This window comes from Pelodiscus sinensis, chromosome 19, assembly GCF_052426305.1.
Source record: "Pelodiscus sinensis isolate ZL-2025 chromosome 19, ASM5242630v1, whole genome shotgun sequence".
NCBI classification, from domain to species: Eukaryota; Metazoa; Chordata; order Testudines; family Trionychidae; genus Pelodiscus; species Pelodiscus sinensis.
The window spans coordinates 20,711,884-20,739,765 of NC_143070.1; the positions used below are offsets into that span (position 1 = coordinate 20,711,884).

A 27,882-nucleotide genomic window follows, 5' to 3' on the forward strand; every position below is an offset into this window, starting at 1 on the left:
CCTGGTGTATGTAATTTATTTCCTTTAACAATGTTATTCTCAACATTTTCTTCCTTTCATTGATCACTCTTTTGATTTTAGATTCTAAAGGACTGGCACAATGTGCTCTTGTAGGTAGGCTTTAAGGTGTAAATGGACCTGAAAATGTGACCACTCCTTGGGGATCATGAGAACCTGTTTGGATTTGGTGAGATTGGTTTTTATAACCACCCTCTGTGGAGGGTGTGATGCTGGTTGTGGCACAGGAGAAGCTGAAGGGTATCTCTGCAGCGTGACTTCTCCTACCTCTAACAAGGACTGATGTCTCACTAAAGCTTGTATCACAGCCTGAGCATTTATAAACAATGGTCCACTGAATTTTTCCCACACCTGTGTGGAATGAAGTTTGTTAGGGGGCATGAATAAGGAGGGAATGTGTGGCACACTATTTCCATATTGGTGCACAGAACTAAGTTCACGTGGTAAGACCGGGGACCAGCAGTTTGCTCCAGCCCTTAACCTTTTATTCCTTACAATCGAAAGAGTTGAGGAGCAGGGGTGTAAGAGTTGGCTCTGGGTTGGGGCTGGAGATTAGGGCCTCAGGGCTGAGACAGAGGTTTGAAAGGTGGAGGGTTGAGGGCTCCAGCTAGGGGTGTGATCTCAAGGATAGAGGGGACTGAATGCAGGCCACTGAAAGGCTACATCCACGAGAGAAGCTCTCTCTCCCCTTGAGCTCAGGTGCTACTTTGAAGGGGGGAAAGAAACCTCACCCTGCCATGGAGCTCTGGGGGTAGACCTGTGGGGTTGAGACCAGTGAATAGAAGTATTTCTCCCACGCAGAGCCTGAACAACTCACATGGCATTAAATAGGCTGAAAAACAGCCTCATAGCCACAAAGCTTAAAGCAGGGCTAGGCAATAATTTTTGATGAAGGGCTTTCCAAGATTTTGGAAAGTGGCCAAGAGCTGCACTCTTCCATGCTACTAATGGAGGAGGTGCAGGATTGGGAATGGAGGCTGGGTGCAGAAGGGAGCTTGGGGTAAAGGACTGGGGTACAGCAGGGACAACTGAGTTTGGGAGGGAGTCTGGGTGAAGGAGGCAATTGTGACCTAGAACAGGAGATTGGGATGTGACCTAGGGTAGGAGATGATTGTGCTCTGGGACAGGAGATTGGGGTGCCAGATCTGGGAGAGGGTATAGGTACAGGAGGGAGCAGGAGTGGTAGGGAGAGCAAAGGGTTAGGGAAGGGAGGGAATGGAGTGCCAGGGGGAGGCTAAAGCCAGGAGACTTACCAGCTAGCAGCTAACACAGAGTTTAAAACGTTCCTCAGCCAGCCTGCCTGGCCATGTGCTTATGTGACTAGCTGAGCAAGATGGGAAGGGGCTTGGTGATTTGTGACTGCTTGTTATTTAAACAGGCAGCTCCCAGGGGCCAGTTTCTGGCCAGCAACTGGCCAATGGGATTGTGCTAGAGGCATAGGCAGCACCTGAAGCTTTCCCTCTCAACTCTGAGATTAAAGTTTTAAAAGGAAACAGGGCCAGGTGGCCAAATCACTGTGTAGAGATGTAAGCAACTAACTGACTCTTAACTAAGCATAAGCTTATTGGATAGTCCACTAATCACTCAATTAGTTGCTTTCTCCTATCTGTCTGCCTCTATCAGGAGGAGCCTGCCAACTCTTAATACATTTAAAAGGCAAATCAGGGTTAGCTTCCAGGACTGGGAACTAATCCCACTGTGGCTTCCTTTCTTATTGACTAATCCAGGGAAATTCCATCAAATAGCTGATTAGTTGACTAAACTAAATTTATTTAAGTGGCTTGTGTGGCTGCAGGGCAGCCTGCCTGGGGAACTCCATTCCTTCTCCATGCCAGAGCTTATGGCTTAGCAAGTTGGACAGTCCATAGATTGCATTTTGCCCAGGCCTCACAAAAAGAAATTCAGGTTTACAGGGTTTCTCCTGTGGGGATTCTCAGATGTCGAACAAGATTTGAGCTCTGACTGAAGTTTCCCCCATAGAGCAGTAGAAGAGTTTCTCCCCTGTGTGGGTTCTGTTATATTGAATACAGTTTGACCTGTCTTTGAAGCCATTTCCACAATCAAAGGAGTTCTGAGCTATCACTCTTGTTTGTATTATCAGGTGATAGATAAAGTGTGAGTGCCATCTAAAACATTTCTCACAGTCAGAGTAGGTGAAGGGTTTCTAACCTGTGTGCGTTCTTTTGTGTTTAACAAGGCCTGACCTCTCCTTGAAGCTTTTCCCACAGTCAGGACATCTGAAAGGTTTCTCTCCTGTGTGGGTTCTCCTATGAACAACAAGGTTTGAACTATTCCTGAAACTTTTCCCGCAATCAGAGCATCTGAAAGGTTTCTCTCCTGTGTGGGTTCTCCTATGTGAAACAAGATGTGAGCTCCGACTGAAGCTTTTCCCACAGTCTGAGCAATTGAAGGGTTTCTCCCCTGTGTGGACTCTTTTATGTTTAACAAAGTCTGACCTGTGTTTGAAGCCTTTTCCGCAATCAGAGCAGTTATGAGGTCTCTCTCCTCTATGTATTATCTGGTGATCATTAAGTCCTGAGCGCAGACTAAAGCTTTTCCCACAGTCAGAGCAGCTGAAAGGTCTCTCTCCTGTGTGGGTTCTCCTATGAGCATCAAGACTTGAACTCTGACTGAAGCTTTTCCCACAGTCAGAGCAGATGAACGGTTTCTCTCCTGTGTGGGTTCTCTTATGTACAACAAGGTGTGAACTCTGACTAAAGCTTTTCCCACAGTCTGAGCAATTGAATGGTTTTTCCCCTGTGTGGGCTCTTTTATGTTTAACAAAGTCTGACCTGTATTTGAAGTCCTTTCCACAATCGGAGCAGTTATGGGGTCTCTTTCCTCTATGTGTTACTTGGTGATCAATAAGTCCTGAGCACAGACTAAAGCTTATCCCACAGTCAGAACAGCTGAAAGGTCTCTCTCCTGTGTGGGATCTCTTATTAGCAACAAGACTTGAGCTCTGAGTGAAGCTTTTCCCATAATCAGGGCAGGTGAAAGGTCTGTCTCCTCTGTGGGTTCTTTCGTGTTTAACAAGGTTTGAACTCTCCTTGAAGCTTTTTCTGCAGTAAGAGCAGCTGAAGGATTTCTCCCTTGTGTGGATTCTCCTATGGATAATAAGGTGTGAGCGGAAAATGTAGCTTTTCCTGCAATCAGAGCAGTTGAAAGGTTTCTTTCGTGCATGGGTCCTCCTGTGTCTAACAAGGTTTGAACTCCGACTGAAGCTTTTCCCACAGTCTGAGCAGCTGAAGGGTTTCTCTGCTGTCTGTGCTCTTTCATGTTTAATAAGAGTTGTACAGACACTGGAAGCACAGGGTAACTGTTGATGGGGGATTTTCTGTTGAACCCTTTCTGTGTTTGCTTTCACCACTCTGTTTCTGTGACTGGATTTACCCTGCCCTTCTTCTGGATGGTTTCCTTGCTGCCTTTGTGGGCTATACTGACTCTCACAGGTGTCTCCTTGCTCAGGGATCTGAGAAACACAGCCTTCAGATCTTTCCCATAATTGCCCACATGGAACCATTTGCTCCAGTTCTTCCTGCTGATGAAGACTCCTCTCACTGTTCTCAGTCAGCATCCCATCACCTGCTGGGACAGAGAGAATCTGAACAGGATTTCCCTGTGCTAATCTGAAAGAAAAATTATCAATGGGGAATAGAAAATGGGTGGCACACCCAAAGAATGGTTGGAAACGTTGAATAATCAAAAGCCCAGTTCACCCTTCTTCCTCATAGCCCTTTTGCCCACCCAGCACCCTCATATTGGAGTTGAAGACAGGATGAAAGGTCAGTGAGACTTGATAAACATACACAAGTGACACCCGCTATTAGGGGACAGAAATTTGTTTGTGAGTCGGTTTAGCTGACTGCTCACCTGTGATGATCCCTCCTTCCTCACAGCCCTGGAGATCTGGGACCCACAACTCCTCCCCTTGCTCCTTCCAGGAGATCACATGAGCTTCGAAGACTGGAAATCCTAATTGGGGAACAATTAACCAAATACTGATCTTCTTCGTTAAGGTCTGTGCCATTCCTGCTTCCAGAGCCAGGATCTGAGTCACCCATCCAGAGAGGCTCCTTCCACACCTTGCAGAGACTGGGCTCTGGATTGGACAAGATCCCAGGACACACTCACCTGCAGTAAAGGTGCACCCCCCCTGCCCAGCTGATTCCCCAGGGGAGCTCTAAGCGCTCTGCTGCACATTCTAGGGTACAACTTAGTCTCCCTCATGGTCCCTTATGTTACCCCCATCCCAGAGCATGACAGGAACACACTGCTCAGAAGAGGAGCTCTAGTGAGGATTTGCAGGTCTGACAGTGAGGTCCCCAGGCAGGGTTCAGACTGCAGCTTCCACGTGGCAGATCACTAGGGCTTAGAAAGGAAGGACCCAGCAGAGCTCTAGAACCCCAAGGGCTCTGTCTACAAAGCTCTTGGCTACAGGTCTCAGCTCATCCTGGTCTTTGGCTCAGATGCTCTACTTGGGCCAGAATGAGGCAGGGAAAGTTGTCTGAGCAGGAGAGTGAACTGTTGGCTGGTTGCTTTAGACCCTGCTTATGTTCCACACTCCTGATCCTGATAGTCTGTGCCTGAGTGGGCCCTGCCAGCTGCCCACAAGAATTGCCACTCCCATAGCCAGCCTGGGCAGTGCCCGGCTGTTCCTGTGGCTGGCCAGGGTGGAGATGGGTTGTGCTGCTTCTCTGCTGCTTGTGGATGTTGCTGCAACTGAGCTCCCCTTCTGCAGCCTCCGTTCTACTCTGCCAGCAGCAGCCTTTGTGTGGTTTCCCAGCTTTCTTTTGTGGCCAGTCTTGCCTGCCATCAGCTGCCCTGCTGGGCTGCACAGAATATACCAGAGGTATTAAAGGACTCTGAAGGGCTCAGCCCACTGGCAAAAGGGTACCTTGCAGGCACTAACAACAGCTCAACCCAGCCCCACAACTCCAGTACCTGCCGTTCCTGCCTGGGCATTTCCATTCACTAGGGAAGTAATAGTGTAATCGATTAACTGATTAATCAAGAAGCAAAAGCTTATAGGTTAACAGTACAGACTACATGCATTTGCCCCTCCTCCCCAGTAAATTTTTTAGCAGGCTGGCCAGTTTGCACCTACCCCTACTCTAGCTTTGCTTTTAAATTGTTTTATGAGGTGGACAGGCAGGCAGCCCAGCTCTGTTACGGGTTGTGCCAGGTCTTGGAACTCTGAAACCTCACCAGACAGAGGCTTCTGTCACCCCACGCTGCTACTTCTTTATGAGAGGCAGCAGCACAGGGAGGTAGGCAGCTCATCTGCCCAGGAAGCTGGATTTTAAACTGGTCCCCTCACGGACCAGCTCCCTCCTGGCATACCAAGCTGCTGTCTCTGATACAGATGGAGCAATGAGAAGTGGCAGGGGGCTCCTTGGAAGTAAGGACAGAGTGCACTGGCTGCTGGAACTACCTCCTGGGGACTATAGAATAGTCAACTAACTGATAAGAATCAATGAGGTTATTCGATTATTCAATTAACCAATTTTAACATCCTGACCACTGACACCTCCAGCTAATGGGCAAGGTGGTAGGGAAGCACATTGAGACCTTAGAGGATTACTGGCAGTGATACTCCTGACATTGGGGAGGCAATGAACAAAACCCAACCCAGCTGCTCGAGAGCCAACTCAGCTGCTCATACCCGAGAGGACAGGAATCCTTACCCAGCCAGCTCACAGCCTCATAATTCTCCTGCATCACATCCCAGTAGAGGGCTCTCTGGCCCAGGTCCAGCAGAGTCCATTCCTCCTCAGAGAAATACACAGCCACCTCCTCGAAGCTCACCGGCTCTGCCATGGCCATTTCCTGTCCCTGGCTCTGCAAGCCGGGGGCTGAGCTGGGGACAGACATAGGTATTCTGCAGCCTGGCAGGGGGAGAAGAGCAATTGGAGACATTTCAGGAGGGACTTTCATCCTTACCACACCCTCAGACTCCCCAGACTCTGTCCCTGTGACACACATGCTGGACACTACCACTGTGGTCAAATGTTGAGTCTAGATATTCCATAAACACCACACAGTAGATAGATCCCAAATCCACATTCATTTCTCTCAGTATCTGGCCTGAGTTTCAATATTACTGCGCTGATATCAATGGGATTCAGTTCTGAACACCCAGTGTGTTTGAGAAAAAAGCCACTAGTTATGCTGCCTGAACAGAGAATCATAGAGCTGGAAGAGACCTCATAAAGTCATCAAGTCCAGCCCCCTGCTCTTGACAGGACCAATCCCAACTAAATCAACCCAACCAGGGCTTTGTCAAGCTAAGACTGAAACACCTCTAGGGATGCAGACTCCACTACTTCCCTAGGTAACCCATTCCAGTGCTTCACCACTCTCCTAGTGAAACAGTTTTTCCTAATATCCAACCTGGACCTCTCCCACCACAACTTGAGACTATTGCTCCTTGTTCTGCCATCCGTTACTACTAAGAACAGCCTTTCTCCATCTTCCTTGGAACCTCCTTTCAGGAAGTTGAAGGCTGCTATCAAGTCCCCCCTCCCTCTTCGCTTCTGCAGACTAAACAGACCCAACTCCCTCAGCCTCTCCTCATAGGTCATATACTCCAGCCCCCTAATCATTTTGGTTGCCCTCCACTGGACCCTTTCCAATGCATCCACATCCTTTTTGTAGTGGGGGGCCCAGAACTGGACACAATACTCTAGATGTGCCCTCACCAGAGCCAAATAAAGGGGAATAATCATTTCTCTGGATCTGCTGGCAATGCTCCTCCTAATGCACCCTAATATGCCATTAGCCTTCTTGGCTACAAGGGCACACTGTTGACTCGTATCCAGCTTCTCGTATCCACTGTAACCCCCAGGTCCTTTTCTGCAGAACTACTACTTAGCCGGTTTGTCCCTAGCCTGTAACAATGCTTGCGATTCTTCCGTCCCAAGTGCAGGACTCTCCCCCTATCTTAGTATCATCTGCAAACTTGCTGAGGGTGCAATCCATCCCCTCATCCAGGTCATTAAGATATTGAACAAAACCAGTCCTAGAACCGAACCTTGGGGCACTCTGCTAGAAACCGACCGCCATCCTGACATCGAGCCATTGATCACTACCCACTGGGCTCGGCCTTCTAGCCAGCTTTCTATCCATCTTACCATCTATTTATCCAATCCACATTTCCTTAACTGGCTGGCAAGAATATTGTGGGAGACTGTATCAAAAGCCTTGCTAAAGTCAAGGTATATCACATCCACTGACTTTCCCCATGTCCACAGAGCCAGTTACCTCATCATAGAAGCTAATCAGATTGGTCAGACATGACTTGCCCTTTGTGAATCCTGGCTGGCTGGCTGGCTGGCTATTCCTGATCACTTTCCTCTCTTCCAAGTGCCTCAAAATGGATTCCTTAAGGATCCCTTCCATGATTTTTCCAGGAACCGAGGTAAGACTGACGGGCCTATAGTTCCCTGGATCGTCCTTCTTCCCTGGGGGTTACATTTGCATTTTCCCAATCATCTGCACCTTGGATGCATTAAGTCCAGACTCATGAATTTGTGTACATTTAGCTTTTCTAAATAGTTCCTAACCTGTTCTTTAGCCACCAAAGGCTGCCCATCTTCATCCCATCTTGTGTCACATAGCGCAATAGTCCGGGATCTGACCTTGTCCGTGAATACAGAGGCAAAGAAAGCATTGAGTGCTTCAGCTTTCCTCACATCATCTGTCACTAGGTTACCTCCTTCATCCAGTAGGGGCCCTACACCCTCTCTGATCACCTTCTTGTTAGCAAGCCTGTAGAAACCTTTCTTGTTATCCTTCACATCCTTTTCCAGTCTCAATTCCAGTTGCGCTTTCACCTTCCTGATAACCCCCCTGGCATTCTTGAGTTATACATTTAAACCCCTCCCTGTCATTTGTCCAAGTTTCCACTTTTTGTATGCTTCCTTTTGTGCTTAAGTTCACCAAGGATTTCCCCTGTAAGCCAATCCAGTCTCCTACTATGTTTGCCTCTCTTGCTACGCATCAAGATGGTTTCTTTCTGTGCCTTCAATAAGGCTTCTTTAAAATACTGCCAGCTCTCCTGGACTCCTTTCACTTTCATGTTAGCATCCATGGGGATTCTGCCTCTCAGGTCTCTGAAGGAATCAAAATCTGAAGTCCAAGGTGTGTATTTTACTACTCTCTTTTCTTCCTTTGGTCAGGATCCTGAAATCTACCATCTCATGATCACTGCTTCCAAGGCTATCACCCACCTCTACTTGCCCTATTAGTTCCTCCCTGTTTGTGAGCAGAAGGTCAAGCTGCGCACGGCCCCTGGTCGGATCCTTCAGCACTTGTACCAAGAAGTTATCCCCAACATTCTCCAAAAACTTCCTGGATTGCCTGTGTACTGCCGTATTGGTCTCTCAACAGATGTCAGGGTGATTCAAGTCCCCCCACGAGTACCAGGGCCTGCGATCTGGAAGCTTCTCCCAGTTCTCCGAAGAAAGCCTTATCTACCTGATTCGGTGGCCTGTAGTAGACACCAACCACAACACTACTACTGTTGTTTGTATCTCTAAATTTAACCCATAGACTCTCAACAGGCTTTTCTCCCTCTATATACTGGAGGTCTGAGCAATCATAGTGCTCTCTTACATACAGTGCAACTTCTTCTCCTTTTCTCCCCTGCTTGTTCCTCCTGAACAGTCTATACCCTTCCATGACAGCACTCCAGTCATGCAAGTCATCCCACCAAGTCTCTGTTATCCCGACTAAATCACAGTTCCTGGACTGGGCCAGGGCCACGCCCTCCCTGCTTGATGCCCAGGCTTCTCGCATTAGTGTACAAACCCCTCAGATAACCAGTTGATCGCCCTATCTTCTCCATTCAAATCAGGGATCTTCCTTTCTCACTCGTTCCTCTTTGCATTTCTTCCCAGCATCCGACTTTCCTACTCCCCTCAGGGTTTTGGTCACCGTCCCCCAACGAATCTAATTTAAACATGGCTGCAGGTGTCTAAATTTAGGTTCCTGCAGCTAAAATACCTCGTTTTCCTCCATATATTTGTAGCACAAACCTCTCATCAGGATTAAACCAACAGAGACTTTATAACCCCTCCCCACAAGAGAGATTAAGTGATGTTAATGCCAGTCAAATGTTTATTAGTAAGCAGGCGTGATGCATGTTTGCAGGATGAGACCCTGAAGTATGTAGATTCACAGTATCCAAGGGAAACATTAGCCCTGCAGTCTTACCCCTCTGTGACACAAGCCATTATACTTAGCCCAGTTACCTAGGCACAAAGCTCTGTTTCCCTGCAGAATGTTTTCTATAAAATCGCTCAGTGCTGAGTTGGAAATATCAAGAGATGGAGAATCCATCACCTTCTGTGGCCATTTGTTTGTGTGGCTAATCACTATCCCTTGCAAACATTTGTGCCTCCTCTTTAGCCTGAAACTATCTCCTTTCAGCTTTCACACTGAGCCATATTCACTAGACCAGTGTTTCTTAAACTTGTTGTATAAAGTACCCTGTCAAGATCATGAGGATTAGATTCAACCAATAGGAATGTAGGTAGGAATTTCAAACTGGGACAAAGGAATTTTTGGCTTTTCCCTCTCCTTTTGTCCTGGGCAGTTTCTCTCCAGCTATTGAAGGGGACAGCATGTCTCTCTCTAAGAAAAGACTCTTCATGGTCTGTAAGTAGGATAAAGTTTAGATAAATCTCTTAGGTTTTATTGTTTTACTAGCCAATTAGCCCATCATAAGACAGGATTTTCAGGTCTTCTCTCTTTCTCTCTCCTCCTACTGGCACCCTCCCCCCTCAGCTCTCCTCCGCCTCCTGCCTCTCCCTCTCTTCTCCTCCTCCTCCTGCCTCTCTCTCCCCTTCCCCTTCCCCTCCCACCGTGGCGCTCGGCTGAGTGCTGCCTGCTCAGCCGGGCTGCTGGGAGGGATGGGGGTGGGGCGGTGATGTACACGGCCAGGGGGCAGGGCCATATACATCACTGCCCCGCCCCCCCCCCCCCGCCATGGGAGAGCCCAAACGGCCTCGGTGCTGCTGGCTTCCCTGGCGGCCTGGCTGAGGGGGCACAGCACTCAGCTGAGTGCCACAGCAGATGGGGAAGGGGGGGCATGACATACATGGCCCCACCCCTGGCCATGTACATCACCGCCCTGGCCCATGGTGGGTTTCTCCTCCACGAGTATATTATTTTCTTATTTTTCCATCTAGTCATTATGTTTGCAACAGGATATTGTGGTGATAATAAAAGTTATTTCTCTTCTTTTTTTTAACCTGGCATTGGTTAATTTTTGTGTCTTGGTTTGTACTTTGGGGTGAAATTTCCCAAGTGATCTCTCCCCTGATTTTTGTATCAATACTTGGGTGGTGGCAGAGGAGTTTTATCCCCAAAATCTAGGTTAAGATTCTGGGGGGGGGGGGGAATTTTTTTCCAAAGCCAGGAAAGATAAAGTTTTGGGGTACTTCAGCTGGCCCCCACTTCTGCATTTATCGTGCCAGAGTGGGGAAGGAGCCATGACATGGTGGCATAGTGGCGGGATCATTTTGAGAACCCAGGATTTGTAAAAGGACACAGGTTTTTCTTTTGAGTTGCAAGCTTTGCAGGTTTTTTTCCTCTTGTTTTTCTTCCTCTTGTTTTTTGTTTTCTCTGCTGCCCCAGGGAGGGGCAGACAGAAGGTTAAGCTTAAGCCAGACACACACCATCGGACCAAAACAGTTTGTTTTTTTCTAGCTTTTGGAGCAACTGGATAGCTAGGCTACTTAAAGCATGATGTCCAGTTCTAGGACAGATTCATACCCCAAGGAGAGGAGACAGGAGCCTGTCCCTGTGAGTCCAGGGGGAAGTAACCTTGAGGGGGCAGGAGCAATGTATAACAGCCCTCCTCTCACCTCACCAATGCCTTCTATGTGGGAGGCTGCCTATAAGGTAGCCGGCAGACCTCTAACTGAGAAAGAAGTAAGAGTTCCTATGACAACTGGAGCAATTACACAAAAAACATTGGGCGAGACTAGCACAAATAGAAGCAGAAAAACAAGCAAAGCTAGCAGCCATAGAGACAGAGACAAGGAGAATAGAAGTGGAAGCAGAAGAAAAGCACACCTAATGAGAAGCTGAGGAGAAGAACAAGAACATCAGGCTAGGCTAGCAGCAACAGAAACAGAGACAAGGCAAATGGGAGTGGAAACATAGGCCAAGATAGCAGAAATAAAGGCAGAGATCAGGTGAATAGAAGCAAAGGCCTCACCAACTGACCATCCTGCTCCCATGAATGTTCCAGTCCCTGTTCCATACTCCAGGAAACTCCAGATCCAGAGAGTGAAAGAACAACAGAGACTGTATCCTCCTAGGGGGTCCAGTGTACAACCATGTGGTGATGGGGTGTGATTATGGCACAGCTAATATGTATAATTGGCCTGGTACCTTAACCTAGCCCCAGAACATGTATGAGTGTAAATGTTCTGTGTTGCCTGTAGCTAACCGTAGTTTTTGTGAGGGTGCTCAGTGTGAGCAGCCTCTGTGTATGGAGCTTGGCAGTTTGGCTGCTGGGAGGGGCAGTATGCCTGTGGGGGAAAGGTTTCTTCCCAGTTCTTTGTCTGCAGGGGGTGCCTGTCAGCCTGGAATGGATGAGGAGAATGCTGTGGGTCCAGATTCTAGAGACAGCTGAACCCCAGAAAGGAGAGGACCCTAGGTTTGTGTCTGCTGGGGACAGTAGTTCTGTAACTGGGGTGGGTCCAGCATAGGCGTGTGCAGCACATTTCATTAGGATGTGCACCAAAGATTTTTTTAAAAATGCACTTTGACCTCCCCATTAGCCATACCCTTGACCCCTGTTAACCACGTCCCTGGCCCCCATTAGCCACACCCCTGGAGGTAACCCTCTCTGGGCAAGATGGGAACGTGACCAAAAGTAAAAAGTGTTATGTGACCCCCCCAACCCAAAGACTTTTCCCACCATCCTCCTACCAATAGGGATTAGTTTGCCCCCCCCCCCACGCCACTATCCTGCAATTGCATTAAACCAGTGTGTGAGACATTAATGCAGGGGTGGAGAGGCTGGGGGAGGGGGAGTGGGAGGAGTGTTCCCTCTAAGAGTTTCCTCCCATGAGCAGAATGAATTTTGGGTTGTGCACCAGTACTGAGTTCATATGGCTTGTTTGGATGTGACATTGTGGCACCTAAGTTTATTAATAAATATCCACCTTTCCCCTCTGCTGCCATGTCTCCTTCCCTTGCTCCATCAACTCCCCTGGTGCCTGCTGCCCCCCAACCCCTCACCCTCCTCTGCTGTCCTGACTCCTGCCCTTCTCACTACCTTCAGCCTTCCTGAGACCTGCCCCCTTCCACCAGCCCTTCTCCGCCCCCGTGCCCACTTCTCCAGTAGCCCCACTCTGATCATGTGAGCTACCCCCCTCATCCCTTTGTCTAACACCTCCCTTGCGTCTCTCCTCTGGTGCTGGTCGCTCCCCTGCAGGTGTCTGCTCTTCTGCCTCACCCCCAGAATCCCCTGGCACCTGCACCTTCCCTTACCCCTGCACCCACCTGGTGCCTCCCCCTTCCCTCACTGCTCCTGCCCCCTTTCCCCTTTTTCCGATGCCCACCCCCTCACAACCCTCTGCCCTCATCCCCCTCATGTCCCTGTGCACTCACACGACTTGCTCCAACCCCACCTTCCTCATGCCCACCCCTTCTGTTAAGCCTTCTCCCAGCACCTCTCCCTCCAATCCCCTTACCCTCTCCTCTTCCAGCATCACCCTGTCCCCCCTCCCACTGACACCTCCCCTCCTGGCCTTTTCCTCATTGTCTCCACTTCCCCCCTAGCATTTGTGTCTCCTCTACCCTGTCCCTTTGGTGCCTTCCCCTTTCTTCCCCTCTCTCCTCCCCCTCCGTACAAGCCCCTTCCACCCCATCCCCTTTCTTCCTCCTCCACCCTCCCCCACCGCAAAAGCCCCTTCCTCTCCCACCCCTTCCTCTCACTCTCCCCCCTTACCTTCAGCTTCTGCCTTACAGCTTGCAGGGCTGGAGTCAGAGCCAGCCCAAGCTGCAGGGCCGGGGAGGGGCACCCCTGGGGCACCACGCGGTGCTGCAGCACGGGGTGCCATGCGGTGCTGCCGGGACAGGCAGGGGTGCCCCCAGGGCACCACGCAGTGCTGCCAGGTGCACTCCCAGGCACCTCAAGGGCACCACACCATGCTGCTGGGCTGGGCAGGGGTGCCCCCGGGTGCCTCGCTGTGCTGCTGGGCCGGGTGGGGTCCAGGGCACAAAAATGGCTCAGGCAAGCCGGCCCGAGACATTAGGGTGTGCCTGGGCATACCCAGCACACATGCCTATGGGGTCCAGTCAGTATCATGTCAGAAATCCAGGGATCAAACCAGTCTGGTGCTTGTGCATTACCTGTTGCTGGTGTGTTGCTAGGAGGGAGGAGAGTGACTCTCTGTGATCAGGGTACTATCCTAGCCAGGACACCCCTGGTGTGGTACCTACAGACAGTATGGAAGTGTGCAGCAATCTAGAAAGCTGTGAGGGGGAGAGAGATGTCTCTGCTCTCCCCCCAGAGAAGTCTGTTTGTTTTCCTGAAGAGGGGTTGTGTACAGACCTGCCTGGTCAGAAGGTTAAAAGAACTCAGGAGGAATTGGCGGTGGCTCAGCAAGGTGATGCTACTGTAGGGCTAGGGGAAGGTCAGCCTTTGCTTGCAGAGGGTCATAAGGAAGAGGATCTTTATGGTGAGGTTGGCCAGCAGTTTTTGTGCCTGGAGGGGGTAAAAGAGACTTGGGGTTAGAAAGATCCAGTGTGGACAAAGGTAAGGAAGTTGCAGAGGGACTGGGGGTTATTTCAGATGGAATGAAGACAGCCAGGGAGATGAAACAGCCCCCTGGTGACCAAGTGACTGTGTTTGACCATCTTGCTAGAATGTGTGTGTTGCTGGGACATTAATGGTTTCAGTCTGATTCCTTGAAGGGACCAGAGATCCATAAGTCTATCAGGCCAGTACACCCAGGCCCTGTTTCTGAGAGGCAGTGGCCCACTTGGAAAACTAGACTGGAAACAGCAGGGTGCCAGATTAATGTCTGGACTGCTTGCTTCATGATTATCTGTGGAGAGCAAAGAAATCCCATAGCCACTGTGAGCAGGGGAGACATACCCAGCCTGCCCTTTGTCTTTGAGAGAAGTTCACGATTTGAACACACAGGGCAATGGGGGAAGGGCAAGACTTGTGTTGCCAAGGGAGGCTGCAGTTTTTTTCAATCTAGAAGCCCAAAATTCTCAGGGTACACTTGCTATGGGTTTGAGCCTACTGCTTATGTCAATCTTCATAACCAATGTGTTGCTGTTACTAAGAATTGTAATAATGTCCACTGTGCATGATTTTGTACCAAAACCCTGAAAACTGTTAAGAAATGTACCCAAGGACACACTTGTCTGAGTCAGAACTACAACAATGGCTGCCTGTCGCAGGGAGCCATAGCCTGTAATACCTCTAAGGCTGGTATAGGGGGCTCTGTCTGTGAGGTGGAGTGTTTTCCATATAAGGGCATGTAAATTAATAATCTTCCCCTGCTCGCTCCACCCATTGCAGTGAAAGATCAGCCAATAGGCTGACTTGTGCTCAGGCCTGCTACTCCACCCACTGCAGCAAAAACCAACCTATGGGGTGATAAGTTCACAGGCAATAAAACAGGCAGGCAGCTCCTCTCTCACGGGGGATTCGCATCGAGTGAACGCCTGGCCTGATCACCCAGACGCCTTGCACCCCCCGCTCTCGAGTCTTACTGAGCGTACTCCGAGTTGATCGACCCGAGTGGAGATAGTTTATGAGCATGTGACCGGAACTTGTGTTCCTGCTGTCTCCAGAACTGGTATAACACACCCCCCCCCCCATCATCACTATCCTAATTGATTTTTTAATTGTCCTTATTGCTTGCCAAGTGACAGTGGCTAAAAAGTTACTAAGTTAGTTTATAAATAGTTGTGGTTTAGGTTTTTTACTGTTTCCTTGTATAAAGTTGTGTAAATAATCAGCACTATGAACAATACCAGTGTTAATTCAACTGTTCCTAACCCCTGGGCAGTTATTGGTAATTATTGTGATTTAGAAAAGCCTCAGGGAATTGTTTTGTGTTGTCTGGCAATCTGTTTAATTTTTGTTCTGATGATTGTCTGGAGCCATCAAAATAAAATCAGTTTATGCTTTTTAAAACCCCCAGTTGTGGTCTCATCCTTTCCGGCATCCCTTCGAACCTCGTGTATTACGGGGACTGACATGGCATCACGAACACGATGCCGGAACCCCGGAGACCATGACAACTCTGACAGTTGCCCCTGGGCTAAAACGGAGACCCCAGGTTCTGAGGAGGATCAGTTTAATCATTTGCAATACCACCTCCTCTGTATTCGATAGCGCGAAGGGGCCCCTAACACCTTTGACTGGGTCTGTATCATAGGACACAGCCATGATTGTAGGACCTACACCGTTCCTTTGGGGTTGAGCGATGTGGGCTGCTTGCTAACTTGCCATCCCACCTTCAGGGCCACCCCGGCCGATAATAGCCTTCAACCACGTCTCACTCAGGTGGGTGAGACAGCCCCTAATTCAAACCCTCTTAACCTCTGGAAAGTGGTGAACAGGGTATTTAAACTCTGTGGGGTAGTCCCCTCCATCTTGGCCCCCGAGCCAAGAGCCCCACATGGATCACCTACACACCACCTGTTAATAGGATTGGTCCAAAGGTTAGATGGGATAAAAAAGGTAAAAAACTACTCCCCGATTCTTATAAATCAGAGGGTGTTCTGGCTGCCATCTGCAATACCCTAGTAGCGGCCCTTGATAAAGTTACCATCTACCATGGGGCCGTTACAAATTGCGCCCGTGAGGTGGCGCACTCGCAGTCGGAGGGAGAACCAGAGTCTTCCCCTCAGACGCCAAAGACGCCTCCCTTTAGAGACACAACTTCCTCACCCATACCAAGGCTCTCATGACCCACCAAACATTTACCCTGGCTTGACTACCCACAGCTCCCGACCTGATTGTACCGGAGGCCCTTCCTGTGACCGTAACCCAATTAAAAATGGATGGTCAGGGGAATGCCTCTCAGGTAACCGATACCCGCCCCCGAACCAAGGCAGAAATGAAGGAGTTCATCACGGACACTGCCCGACGTCCGGATGAGCCTCCAATAATCTGGGAGGGACGATTAGCCTTGGAACAGGGGAATGACTGGGTTGACCGGGAGGAAGCCTTAACGTTAACCCATACTGAGAGTTGGTCGCGGGGCCTTATGGGGGGAGTACTGGCAGCGAATAATCATTGGCCTGTAACAGCCGCGGCTGCCGCGCACCTCCAAATACAAGGGGGATTTCGCGCAGTACAGATGCCACCTGATTGTGTGAATAACTTCACTACCCTTATGTACGCGATCGCTGGGAGTTCTATTCTGCTCTGGGATCCCACCGCTCACCCCTTCAACTTAACTAACGTTCAGACGGTAGCACAAAACCCATTTCGTTTTGTTGATGATCCCACTCAGATTCCCATAGAAGACGCGGCTGTTACCCTAGCCGTGGACAACAGCCCTAATCTAGACACAGGGGCTCTTCTGTGGCTAAGGGGATACACAGGACAACCTATTGGCCGACTATACAACGCTGTAGAGAGGGTGAAATGGGCAACACTAAAGGCTGCCCTACTTGCAACCCCCTCTACTCTGGTGAAAGGGTCCAAAATGGCGCCCAAACCCAAATACCCCAAGCGTTCGTTCATCGAGCGTAAGATTTTTGCATTTTTATTGGGTAAGGGACTTACCAAGGAAGCTATTAGGAAAATGAATAGTGATCAACAGAAAGACTTGGCTGTGAAATTGGGGTGGGAAGATCGCCCTATTCCCCCGCAGCCAAAAAACAGGGAGAGGCCGAGTGCCTAGCGGTCACTCGGCCCAATTTAAATGACCCTCGACCCTATCAAAACCTGACTATCAAAAAGGGGATAATTGTCTCGTTTTCGGTAGACACGGGGGCACAGGTATCCATCATCCCCCCCGATATGCCCCACATCCCCACTGGAAATATAGTCTTTGTACAGGGATTAAATAGCGTTGAAGCTCGTCCGGAAGTTAAAGTCTGGGCCCATCTTAACGGGAAGGCTGTTACCTTTACTGGTCTCCTGGGAAACACCCCCCTTTTGGGAGCGGGGGAGATACGCCGCTTCCGATTGGCACAGCGGGTGGTCGAGGCATTGCCTGTTGTGATTGCAGAGGGCAATCGACCCCACCAACCTGTGCTGCTAAATGCTACCCCATGGCGATTCTCTCCCATCCCCACACCTGAAAGAGGTCAATCGAGTATTAGGACACTATTGAACCACCTTTTAAGCCAGGGCAAAGTCCAGCAAATCCCTATCAGTAAATATTTGTCACCTGCATGGGGAGTCCCAAAACCTCATAAACCCAATGAGTATTGAATGGTCATTGATTATTGGGCCACCAATCGTCATATCCAGCCTTTAGCCTTTGCGGCTCAGTGGGACATCCCCTCTATAGAGCATATTTTGGTAAATAACAACTACCAATGGGGCTGCACTTTAGATTTGAAAGACATGTTCTTTCAAATTCCCCTGCATGACCCAGAGGGAATTTTAAATTTTGCTTTTGACGGAGGCCTGTACCAGTGGAACGTTTGCCCACAAGGGTACCGTAACTCCCCAGCATGTGCTACTACAGCCCTAGCAAAAACTTTAGAGACCATTTTAACTCTCCCTAAAGTTCGTACAGTTCATTATGTTGATGATGTTTTGATAGGTGGGTCAGATCCCCTTGATGTCCAACGGGTCACAAACAGTGTCTTAGAAGCCCTTAGCTTTGATGGATGGGACATTAATCACCAGAAAAGTGCTACCACACCCTCTCAAACATTTCAGTTTTTAGGATTTAAAATTGAAAGTGGTTGTCTCCAACATCTCGTGTATCATCCACTAACTAGTCCAACAGAAGTAGGATCTGTTCCCATTAAAAAGAAGGTACAGCAGCTATTAGGTGTTGTAAATTACCATCGCCAATTTCTCCCCACAGACCTTCTAGGCTCTCTGGTTGTAGTTCAGGCTTATGCGAAAAACACTCGCAGGCCATGGACTACAGAGGCAGATGAGGCAGTAGCTACATTATCCCGTTGGTTAGGGTCAGCCCCCACCCTATATCGATGGAATCCTTCAATTCCAGTCGTAATAACTTTTGCAGCTACGGCCACACATGTAGCCATTTCTGTGTCCCAAAATGAACGGCCTGTATACCACCAAGCAAAGAAGCTGTCTGGACCAGAGCACCGATATGGTGCAGTGGGTAAAGCTTTGCTAGCAGCTCAGTTAGCTTTACCCTGGGGCGAAATGGCTCAGCCTAGCCTCCTCAAAGGCCCTCATGCAGAGTTAATCCCATGGCTCACACTCACTCCAGCTCCTGATTTTCAAGGCAACACCAGTACCTGGCAACGCCTCATGTACGGTGTCCAACAAAGCCTAGGTCTTTGGCGATTTCAAACTCAGGGATCTGAAAGAACTGGTAGCGAAGCTTTAGCTGAAGTACCTGGCTCTCAGCCATGGATTGTGGCCGATGGGGGAAGCTCCCCTACCCCACAAGCTGGAATGTTATGCTCTGTATGTGATTTCTTTTATCCCAAGTCTCTACCCCTGAATGATTCCGCCCAGAAGGCCGAGGCTCAAGGAGTTTTGCTAGCTGCCACCCATCTCGCAGTCATCCACCCGACTCATCGAGTAGTTTTGGGCCTAGACTCCAGTTACTGCATCTCAATTTTAACTGGAGAAGGGACTCCTATAGCCCATGAAGAGATCTGGGAAAAGGTATTTGAGTTAGCTACCCGAACCAAACAGCCATGGTTCGTAGTTCATTGCCCCTCCCATCGTGTAGATAGTAATCCCCTCCATTCCCACCTGGATACTTTACTGAGAAGCCATAGTTTTGAGGGTTCAGGTAAGGACCATTGTGATGTTTTTTATGCAGAACCTAGTGATGTTGATCCCTTTACTCAGTGGTTACATGAACAGTGGGGTTACTTACCTGGTCGCGCCTTACATTCCGTTGTGTCAATGCAGTCCAATCAGAAAGCCGAGGTTACCCGACAGCAATGCACTGAAGCAGTTCACCGATGCTTCAATTGCCAACAAGCGCGAGCCCTTAATCGAAATAAAATAACTACGGGGGCATATGATCCTCAGTATTTCTCTCCAGGGGAAGTATGGCAAGTTGATCTTATTGGTCCCCTCCCAGGAGCCAAACAGTTCCCAAAAGGTCTTGTAATAGTGGACCTAGGAACTCGGCAGCTTTTGTACTACCCCCTACGTAAAACTACTGCCCCTGCGGTTATCACAGCACTCATGCAAGCCATAGCCGCCTGGGGTCCACCCACGGAAATTCAGTCCGATGAAGGACCACCTTTTACCAGCCAACATCTAGCCCAAACTGTGTCTCAGTGGGGGATATGTCTTCATGTCCATCTCCCATATCACCCACAAAGCAATGGAGTTGTGGAACGATGTATCGGCATGTTAAAAAACCAGCTACGGGCTGCATTGGGAACTCCTGACTTTAAAGGATGGAGTAAAGTCCTATCCCAAGTTCTCATTTCCTTGAACGAGGCGTATTCTAGATGGCCGGAAGTTAAAGCTAAGCCCCGGCCACCATGGAAGCCACAGTTCGCAAACTCTCAACTTGTCTGGGTAACCATTCCCAATGCCAAAGGATCTCGTAACCTAGTCCCAGGTGCCATTCTTAATTCCGGTCAGTTTCCTAACATCTATCATGTCCAAATCGAAAACAACAAACAACCTACGTTAGTCCATCACAATTGGCTTTCTCTTCGATCTTAATTAGCCCGCCTTGAGGGCGTTGTTTGTCCCCTTTTTGTTTTTCAGGTACCAACCCATTCGAGCCCATCACTGGCTGAACAATCTCTACAAGGTGGTGGAATATACCACCATCCCCACCGGCTGTTTGACTTCAGGAGCCGACGAGAACCATCAAGATGGAAAAAATTTAAGTCTGCCACTGAATCTTTAGTTTGGGGATATGTTCAATTTAACCCTCTTTCTTATGCCCTTATTTTAGGTCAGATTGACCAAATGTCCCGCAATCTCGAAGCCCTCACTAATTTGACCACTGAAGGGTTTCGACAAGTCGATTTGGCTCTCACTGTACTAGCTCATTATGCCGAACAGAATCGTCTAATGATACAGGTTATATTGCAGAAGGACTTTTGTATGGCACTCGAGGACCTTGACCCCAGGTTTAAGGACCAATACTGTTTGCGTTTCAAGCCCGGGTGGAACAACGTTCGGATTCGCAAACAGCGGGAAGAATGGGACTGGTGGCAAACAAAACTTTCCTCTTGGGGACTGAATACTTGGGCATCCACCATTAAGCAGTGGTTGATTGTATGTGCTCTTGTGTTACTAGCCATTTTAGTGAGCATTGCTGTTGCAAAAGCTCTTATCCACAGAGTTGTTTCCGCTTTCCTTGTTACTGTTGCTTACTTTTCCCTTTCTCCCCTTTCTGAAGACAGCAGCTCACCAGAACCTCAATTTACCCAATTGGCTTTTTAACTGATTACCCTTACGTGCGCTCTCACCTTAGGCAACCCCCTTACCGCTTGCTCCGGACAGCCACGGGGGAATGTCCGAGTCAGAACTACAACAATGGCTGCCCGTCGCAGGGAGCCATAGCCTGTAATACCTCTAAGGCTGGTATAGGGGGCTCTGTCTGTGAGGTGGAGTGTTTTCCATATAAGGGCATGTAAATTAATAATCTTCCCCTGCCCGCTCCACCCATTGCAGTGAAAGATCAGCCAATAGGCTGACTTGTGCTCAGGCCTGCTACTCTACCCACTGCAGCAAAAACCAACCTATGGGGTGATAAGTTCACAGGCAATAAAACAGGCAGGCAGCTCCTCTCTCACGGGGGATTTGCATCGAGTGAACGCCTGGCCTGATCACCCAGACGCCTTGCACCCCCCGCTCTCGAGTCTTACTGAGCGTACTCCGAGTTGGTCGGCCCGAGTGGAGATAGTTTATGAGCATGTGACCTGTACTTGTGTTCCTGCTGTCTCCAGAACTGGTATAACCCCCCCCCCCCCGCCATCATCCCTATCCTAATTGATTTTTTAATTGTCCTTATTGCTTGCCAAGTGACAGTGGCTAAAAAGTTACTAAGTTAGTTTATAAATAGTTGTGGTTTAGGGTTTTTATTGTTTCCTTGTATAAAGTTGTGTAAATAATCAGCACTATGAACAATACCAGTGTTAATTCAACTGTTCCTAACCCCTGGGCAATTATTGGGAATTACTGTGATTTAGAAAAGCCTCAGGGAATTGTTTTGTGTTGTCTGGCAATCTGTTTAATTTTTGTTCTGATGATTGTCTGGCGCCATCAAAATAAAATCAGTTTCTGCTTTTTAAAACCCCCAGTTGTGGTCTCATCCTTTCCGGCATCCCTTCGAACCTCGTGTATTACGGGGACTGACAACACTGTATGTTCAAAAGCCTCGTTACACTGGTATTTCACTGTTAATACTTTTAATTAGTGTTGGAGCTTCTCACCTGAGAAGGGGCAGTCCAAAATTGGTGTGCTGTGTGAAAAAGGAAACTGAGGCACATCAATATATTGTTTTCATTGCTAAAAGCCAAGATGCGTTCACTATGGGGAATGAGGATACATACATTGTCCCAGTGTTAATTGGGTTTCAGAACATTGCCAAAGCTGGCATGGATACATTTAATTTCTTTAGTTCTGACCAAGGGCATTACTGTACTCACTAACGGGTGTTGGGTCCAAATTTTGTGTAACGGGGCCCATGTAAGGTATCTAATGAAAGCTGCTGATTCTATGTAAGATACTTGTGTACATGTGTGATGTTTATATATAAAGTGTTCTCATTAATCAACTTTCTCTCTCTTTTATTAATATATCTTTAGAGTTGAGATTCTAAAGGATTGGACCAGCGTGATCTTGTGGGTAAGAGCTAAAGTGAAAATTGGCCTGCAACTGTGGCTGAGTCCTTTGGACCAGGAGGATCTGTTTGGGGCTGGTGAGTATGGGTTTTACAACCTCTCACCTGTGTTTGAGGCCTAAGTCTGATGATGGCGCAAGGAAGCTGGAGTGTCTAAAGGGTTTTGCTGGTGAGGCTTCCTGCTGGCCAGGGTGGCAGCTGAAGTGCTTGGTGTAACTGGAGGGGTGCCTTAGGAAAGGACCCCAGTTGAGGGCAGTGAGTAGCCCTGGTTTTAAGCAATTCGCCCTCAGGTGATGCCCTCAGCAGTGCCAAGACCTGGCCTGGTGTATGACAGTGCTGTATTCAGTAGGATGCTCAGAACCTGGTCAACTGAGCTTTGGCTCAGGACCCCACACTATTCTAAATTTGATTTGAGACTGAGAGTTTGATTGGTTAACGAGGCATTTCTGCATTCAATTACTTAGAACACTCTCTGTATGTCAGTTATGGTAATCCACAAATGTTGAAGGGGTTCTTTAATACTCATGCATTTGCTAGGAATATAAGGTGTGTATGTACTTATTTACTGTGTTTTATCTCAGACCTCCACGAAGAAATCACAGCCAGTGTGGTCAGACTGTCCAGCACCATCTGTGATTTGGGGAGTGTGTCATGGTCACGAGACTGGGGACTAAGGGGTTAACTTACCCAACCCAGGCAGAGTTGGCCAATAGGAATGTAGGTAGGAATTTCAAACTGGGACAAAGGAATTTTTGGTTTTTCCCTCTCCTTTTGTCCCGGGCAGTTTCTCTCCAGCTATTGAAGGGGACAGAATTTCTCCCTCTAAGAAAAGGCTCTTCACGGTCTGTAAGTAGGATAAAGTTTAGATACATCTGTTAAGTTTTATTGTTTTATGGTTGTGGAATGGGAATCTGATGTCTGTGCACTTAAAAATGGGGTTTGCTCTCCTTTGTAACTAAGTTCCTGGCCCATGGTGAGTTTCTCCTCCATGAATATATTATTTTCTTATTTTTCCATCTAGTCATTATGCTTGCAACAAGAATATTGTGGTGATAATAAAAGTTCTTTCTCTTTTCTTTTTAATAACTTGGTATTGGTTAATTTTTGTGTTCTGGTTTGTACTTTAGGGGTGAGTTTTCCCAAGTGATTTCTCCCCTGATTTTCGTACCAATATTTGGGTGGTGGCAGTGGAATTTTTATCCCCAAAATCTAGGTTAAGATTTTGGAGGAAATTTTTTCCAAAGCCTGGAAAGAAGGTTTTGGGGTACTTTTGCTGGCCCCACTTCTGCATTTATAGTGCCAGAGTGGGGAAGGAGTTGTAACAGGTTGGGACAAGTCTCACTATACCTATGCCTGAGGAGCTGAGACACTAGCACCCTGCTCCTTTCACAATAAACCTGGCTGAGCACCTTAGCCTCCAAATGGAGCCTGGGTCTTTCTTTAGCGACAACCCTGAGCTGTGCTGCATGGACAAGCTGCACCAGAGCTCCAGAAAGGGGTGCCCTGAACAGTCATAATGGCACTGCAGTCACTATAGGAAGCAAAATTATCAGTCACAGCAGCACCTGGGAATACTGGTGCAAATTAGGATCCATATGCTATTGGGGTGCTCATATGGAGCTAAGCATCACCCCTGTTTAGTGTAGGTATCCTTCCCCAGCCCTGTGCAACAGGGACACACTATAATAGCTAGTGCAGAGAGAAGCGACCTCACACAGAGAGTCTAAGGGACTTGATCAAGGTTACACAGGAAGTCTGTGACAGGGGCAGAGAACTGAACACCGGTCTCCTGAGCACAAAGCCAGACATTCACACAGGAAGAAAAAGTCCCTACCTGAAGATATTTCACTCTAAAAAAACCAACACAGATAATGTGATTTATCTCCACTGCACACAGAGGCAAGTGAGCCCCAGAGAGAATGAAGCTGAACTTTTGAAAGGAAGCCCAGCCTGTGCCTGAAATGCAAGGAGAGATCTGCCCATGTTTCTCTACTACAAAGCTACCCCTGAGAAAACTTAGAGCGTGAACTGCCTCATCCACCCTCCATCAGTCCCAGCACCCAGCCCTTCCCACTGGCAAAAACCAACCTGTCACAGAGATTAGCCACAGGTAGGGAAGGACTCCAGAAACTGCACCCTCCTTCCAGCGGCTCAGCCCACTGCCACAAGGGGACCCTGCAGGCACTAACAGCCGCCAGAGCCAGACCCACAACTCTGGTACCTGCCATTCCTGCTTGAGTCCTTCCACTCACACCTCCGGCCAAGGCACAACATGGGCAAGATAGTGGAGAAGCACAATGAGACCTTGGCTGTGGGAAATGCAGCACCATTGTTATGTCCTTGAACCTGCTTCTCCTGGAAGCGGGTATGGAGGGGACAGTATCACACAGGAGCCAGGATTATTGGGGGAGATACTCCTAACAGTGGGGAGCAGGGGCAAGGAGGGACCCTGAACCAAACCCAGCCCAGCTGCTCCAGAGCCCACCCAGGTTCTCATATCCAAGGGGACAGGAATCCTTACCCAGCCAGCTTACAGCCTCGTAATTCTCCTGCATCGCATCCCAGTAGAGGGCTCTCTGACCCAGGTCCAGCAGAGCCCATTCCTCCTCAGAGAAATACACAGCCACCTCCTCGAAGCTCACCAGCTCTGCCACAGCCACTTCCTGTCCCTGGCTCTGCAGGCCGGGGGAAGACATGGATGTTCTGCAGCCTGGTAGGAGAAGAGCCTCATTGGAATGTATTGCAACACTAGATGTAGCACACAGAAACTAGCACTGAAAAATGTGGTTAGAAGTACAGTAATTACTCGTTTAACATGTGCCCACTTAACACTTTTTCACGATAGCATGATTTTTGGGGGGGGAACTTTTTTAAATAACATGACCGTCCCCGAAATAACATGATAAAAAAATCAAGTGGCAGACTACTTCCTGTGGCAGAGTACCAAGAGGTACTATAAGGGGGCTGTGACGGGTCTGCGTCTGGCGAGGGGAGTCGGTGGGTAACGGCACAGCAAGCAGCAAACCCTCCACTGCTTTGCAGGGAGGCAGGGGAAGCCCCGCACAGCAGCCAGACAGGCCAGCTGGGGAAACCCAGCTGCCGGCCTGCAAGCAGGGATGGAGGAGAGGGGATGAAGCGTCCGGGGACATGGGCCTTTAACACAAGACATCTGCTCAGAAACCAGAGTGCTGGGCAGGAGGCAAAATAACAGCTCTCACAGGCAACCCCCCAGCCGCTGAATCTCACCCCTTGGGCAGCACCCACCTCTCAGGCAGGGAAGAGGCACCATCTCCAATCACTCGCCACCTACACAGTGCCGGGAAGTGGGTGCTATCACCCCCCATCCTGGCAGGGGGAAAAACTTTCTGTTTCTTCTCCCATATTTTTACAAACACTGCAAATGCCCCTGCCCTACCGCATTTTTTTCTGGCAGGGCCCAGATCCTGTTCTTAACCCTGTCTGTCTGTCTGTCCCAATTTTACCCTTTGGCCCCTCTCTTGGCTCTGCAGCCAGTTGTGGGATCTCCTCACCCACATGGTCAGTTTGACCTCTGCACAAACTTTGCTTCCCCAGTAAAAAAAATTTGGAGTCGGGGCATTCAAGTGAAAAGCAAAACAAAAAACAAAACCAAGAAACAAAACCCCTCATTGACGTGGGCTCTGACTCCCCACATTCACCACACGAGGGGGGGGGCAAAGGGAAGAGGGAAGGTCCAGCCTACTAGATTTTGTATGCTGCAGATAGCGGGGAGACTAGAAAGCTGGGGCAGGCTCCCCAATATCTGGGGGGTCCCCAAGCTTTAGGGGCTAGATCCAGGCAGGCCAGGGACCATGTAGTGTAAGCAGAGGGGCGATATGAGGGGGCAGGAGAAAACATTGTTCTAAATACATACACCCAGCAGAGGCTGCACAGATGGAGCAGCTGGGGGAATCAGCCACTGAATCTCCACTTCAGGTTGGTGGGCAGGCAGCTGGGGAGCAGGGATATGGCAGCACCCGGATCTTCCAGCACTGATGGGGAGGGAGAAAAGAAATACGGGACAATTCACCCATTTTTAAGAACAAGCCAGGATCCTGCAGCCGGGCTTAAATCCAGCCATCCCTTTAGCCAGGGATATCTGCTCCCTAACTAGAGTGCTGGGCAGGAGGCAAAACAGTGGCTCTCCCAGGTAGTCCCCAGTCACTGAATCTCACCCACCTCTCAGGTAGGAAGAGATGCCAGTGCTGAGAAGCAGGTCCTGCCACTCCCTATTCTGGCTTAAGGGAAGGGGCGAATCTTCTGTCCCCTCTTCTGTACTTTTGCTAACACTGCAAGGTTATGTCTCGACTGCATCCCTTTTCCATAAAAGGGATGCGACACATCACAATTGCAAATGAAGCGGGGATTTAAATCCCCCCGCTTCATTTGCATAAACATGGCTGCCACTTTTTCCCAGCTCGGAGCTTTGCCGGAAAAAAGCGCCAGTCTAGACGGGGATCTTTCGGAAAATAAAGCCTTTTCTGAAAGATCCCTTATTCCTTATTTTAAGAGGAATAAAAGATCTTTTGGAAAAGGCTTTATTTTCCAAAAGATACCCGTCTAGACTGGTGCTTTTTTCCGGCAAAGCTCCGAGCCGGAAAAAAGCGGCAGCCATGTTTATGCAAATGAAGCGGGGGGTTTAAATCCCTGCTTCATTTGCAATTGCAATGTGTCTAATTTGCATCCCTTTTACGGAAAAGGGATGCAGTCGAGACACAGCCCAAATGTCTCCCATCACCACCACCTTGACTAAGGTATTTTTTATTTTCTGGCAGAGGCTGGTTCTTAACCCTTCAGCCCCTCTCTTGGCCCTGCAGCCAGTTGTGCAATCTCCCCACCCATACAGTATCGCCCCTGCACAGATTTTGCCTCCCTTGCAATTTCATGCATCAACTTCCCTCCACAAACACATCCAAGTGAGAAGGGAAAAAATGTAAAACCACTAATGTCGCACCCAAGTCTCCACATTTACCACACATGGGGGGGTGTCCAAATAGATTTTGAGTGGCCAGGCCCCAGGGAGAGGGGGTGGGGGTAGAAATCCAGGGCAGGCTCCCCAAGATTGGTGGGTTCCTTGAGCTTCAGTGGCCATGTCCGGCCCCCGGGCCGTAGGTTCCCGGCCCCTGCCTGGCCGCGCGAGCCAGGCTTGGAGCAGGCGCCGAACAGGGATTCTCCGGCCCTAGAGCGAGGCCGGGCCGCGGCGCGTTTCCAGGGGCTGCAGATAAAACATTTCCCCGCGTCCCGCCCCACCCCCAGCAGGCAAGCGCCGCCCCCGGCCACGTGGTGCCCGTCACACCCCAGCCCTGGGACGGGACCCGAGATGCTCCCCCGGGAAACCGCTGCCCTTTGGAAACACCTCCCCCCCCCCCCCCGCGCGCTCAGTTCGGCCCCGAGCAGCCCCCCGCCCCGCACGCACCGGGCTGCAGTGACACCAAAGTTCGCTCCTTAGGGCGCAAGCGCTTACGGGCGGAGCATGCGCAGTACCTGCGACGGAGGCAGTAGCGGCGGCTGCTCAGCGGCACGCGGATCACGTGCCCGCGCGAGGTTGCCAGTGGGGAGAGTGGAACGCTGGGTGGGCGGCTCGGGACTAAGCCCTGACGCTAGACCGGGGCCGGAGTCTCTGACCCGCTGCGCATGCGTGGTCGGATCCCTCCCCCCCCTTCCTTCTGCCGGTTTTTCATTTCGTCCCCCCGCACGTTCCTCCCTCTCCCTACTCAGGCAGGAGCCCGGCTGGAGCTTCAGGGGAGAATTCTGAGGGAGCCGTTGGGGCCGTTACTCACCGCGCTGCAACTTCCGCTTCCGGGCAGCGCCGGGAAGGGAGGGGGAGCGGAGGCGCAGAACGAGATGCGGGGGGGGGGCCCTC

General features: G+C 49.5%; 1 protein-coding gene across 1 annotated transcript; it reads right to left on the reverse strand.

Moving 5' to 3' along the window:
- LOC106732721 (uncharacterized) lies at positions 1-27,871 on the reverse strand. The gene is made up of 6 exons (XM_075912870.2): positions 27,436-27,871; positions 25,894-26,011; positions 24,523-24,711; positions 5,706-5,906; positions 3,892-3,993; positions 1-3,603 (listed from the first exon to the last, which is right to left on the reverse strand). Exons 3-6 carry the CDS (start codon positions 24,695-24,697, stop codon positions 2,183-2,185), a joined length of 1,899 nt encoding a protein of 632 aa, XP_075768985.1. The 5' UTR covers positions 24,698-24,711; positions 25,894-26,011; positions 27,436-27,871; the 3' UTR covers positions 1-2,182.
- Between the last annotated feature and the right edge of the window lie 11 nt (positions 27,872-27,882).

Coding starts and splice junctions, on each gene's coding strand:
- LOC106732721 (XM_075912870.2), bottom strand. CDS start 24,697: ATGTCTTCCCCCGGCCTGCAGAGCCAGGGACAGGAAGTGGCTGTGGCA. Junction 5,907..24,522: donor CGAGGCTGTAAGCTGGCTGG/GTAAGGATTCCT, acceptor TCCCCCTGCCAG/GCTGCAGAATACCTATGTCT. Junction 3,604..3,891: donor GGAAGGAGGGATCATCACAG/GTGAGCAGTCAG, acceptor CTGTCCCAGCAG/GTGATGGGATGCTGACTGAG.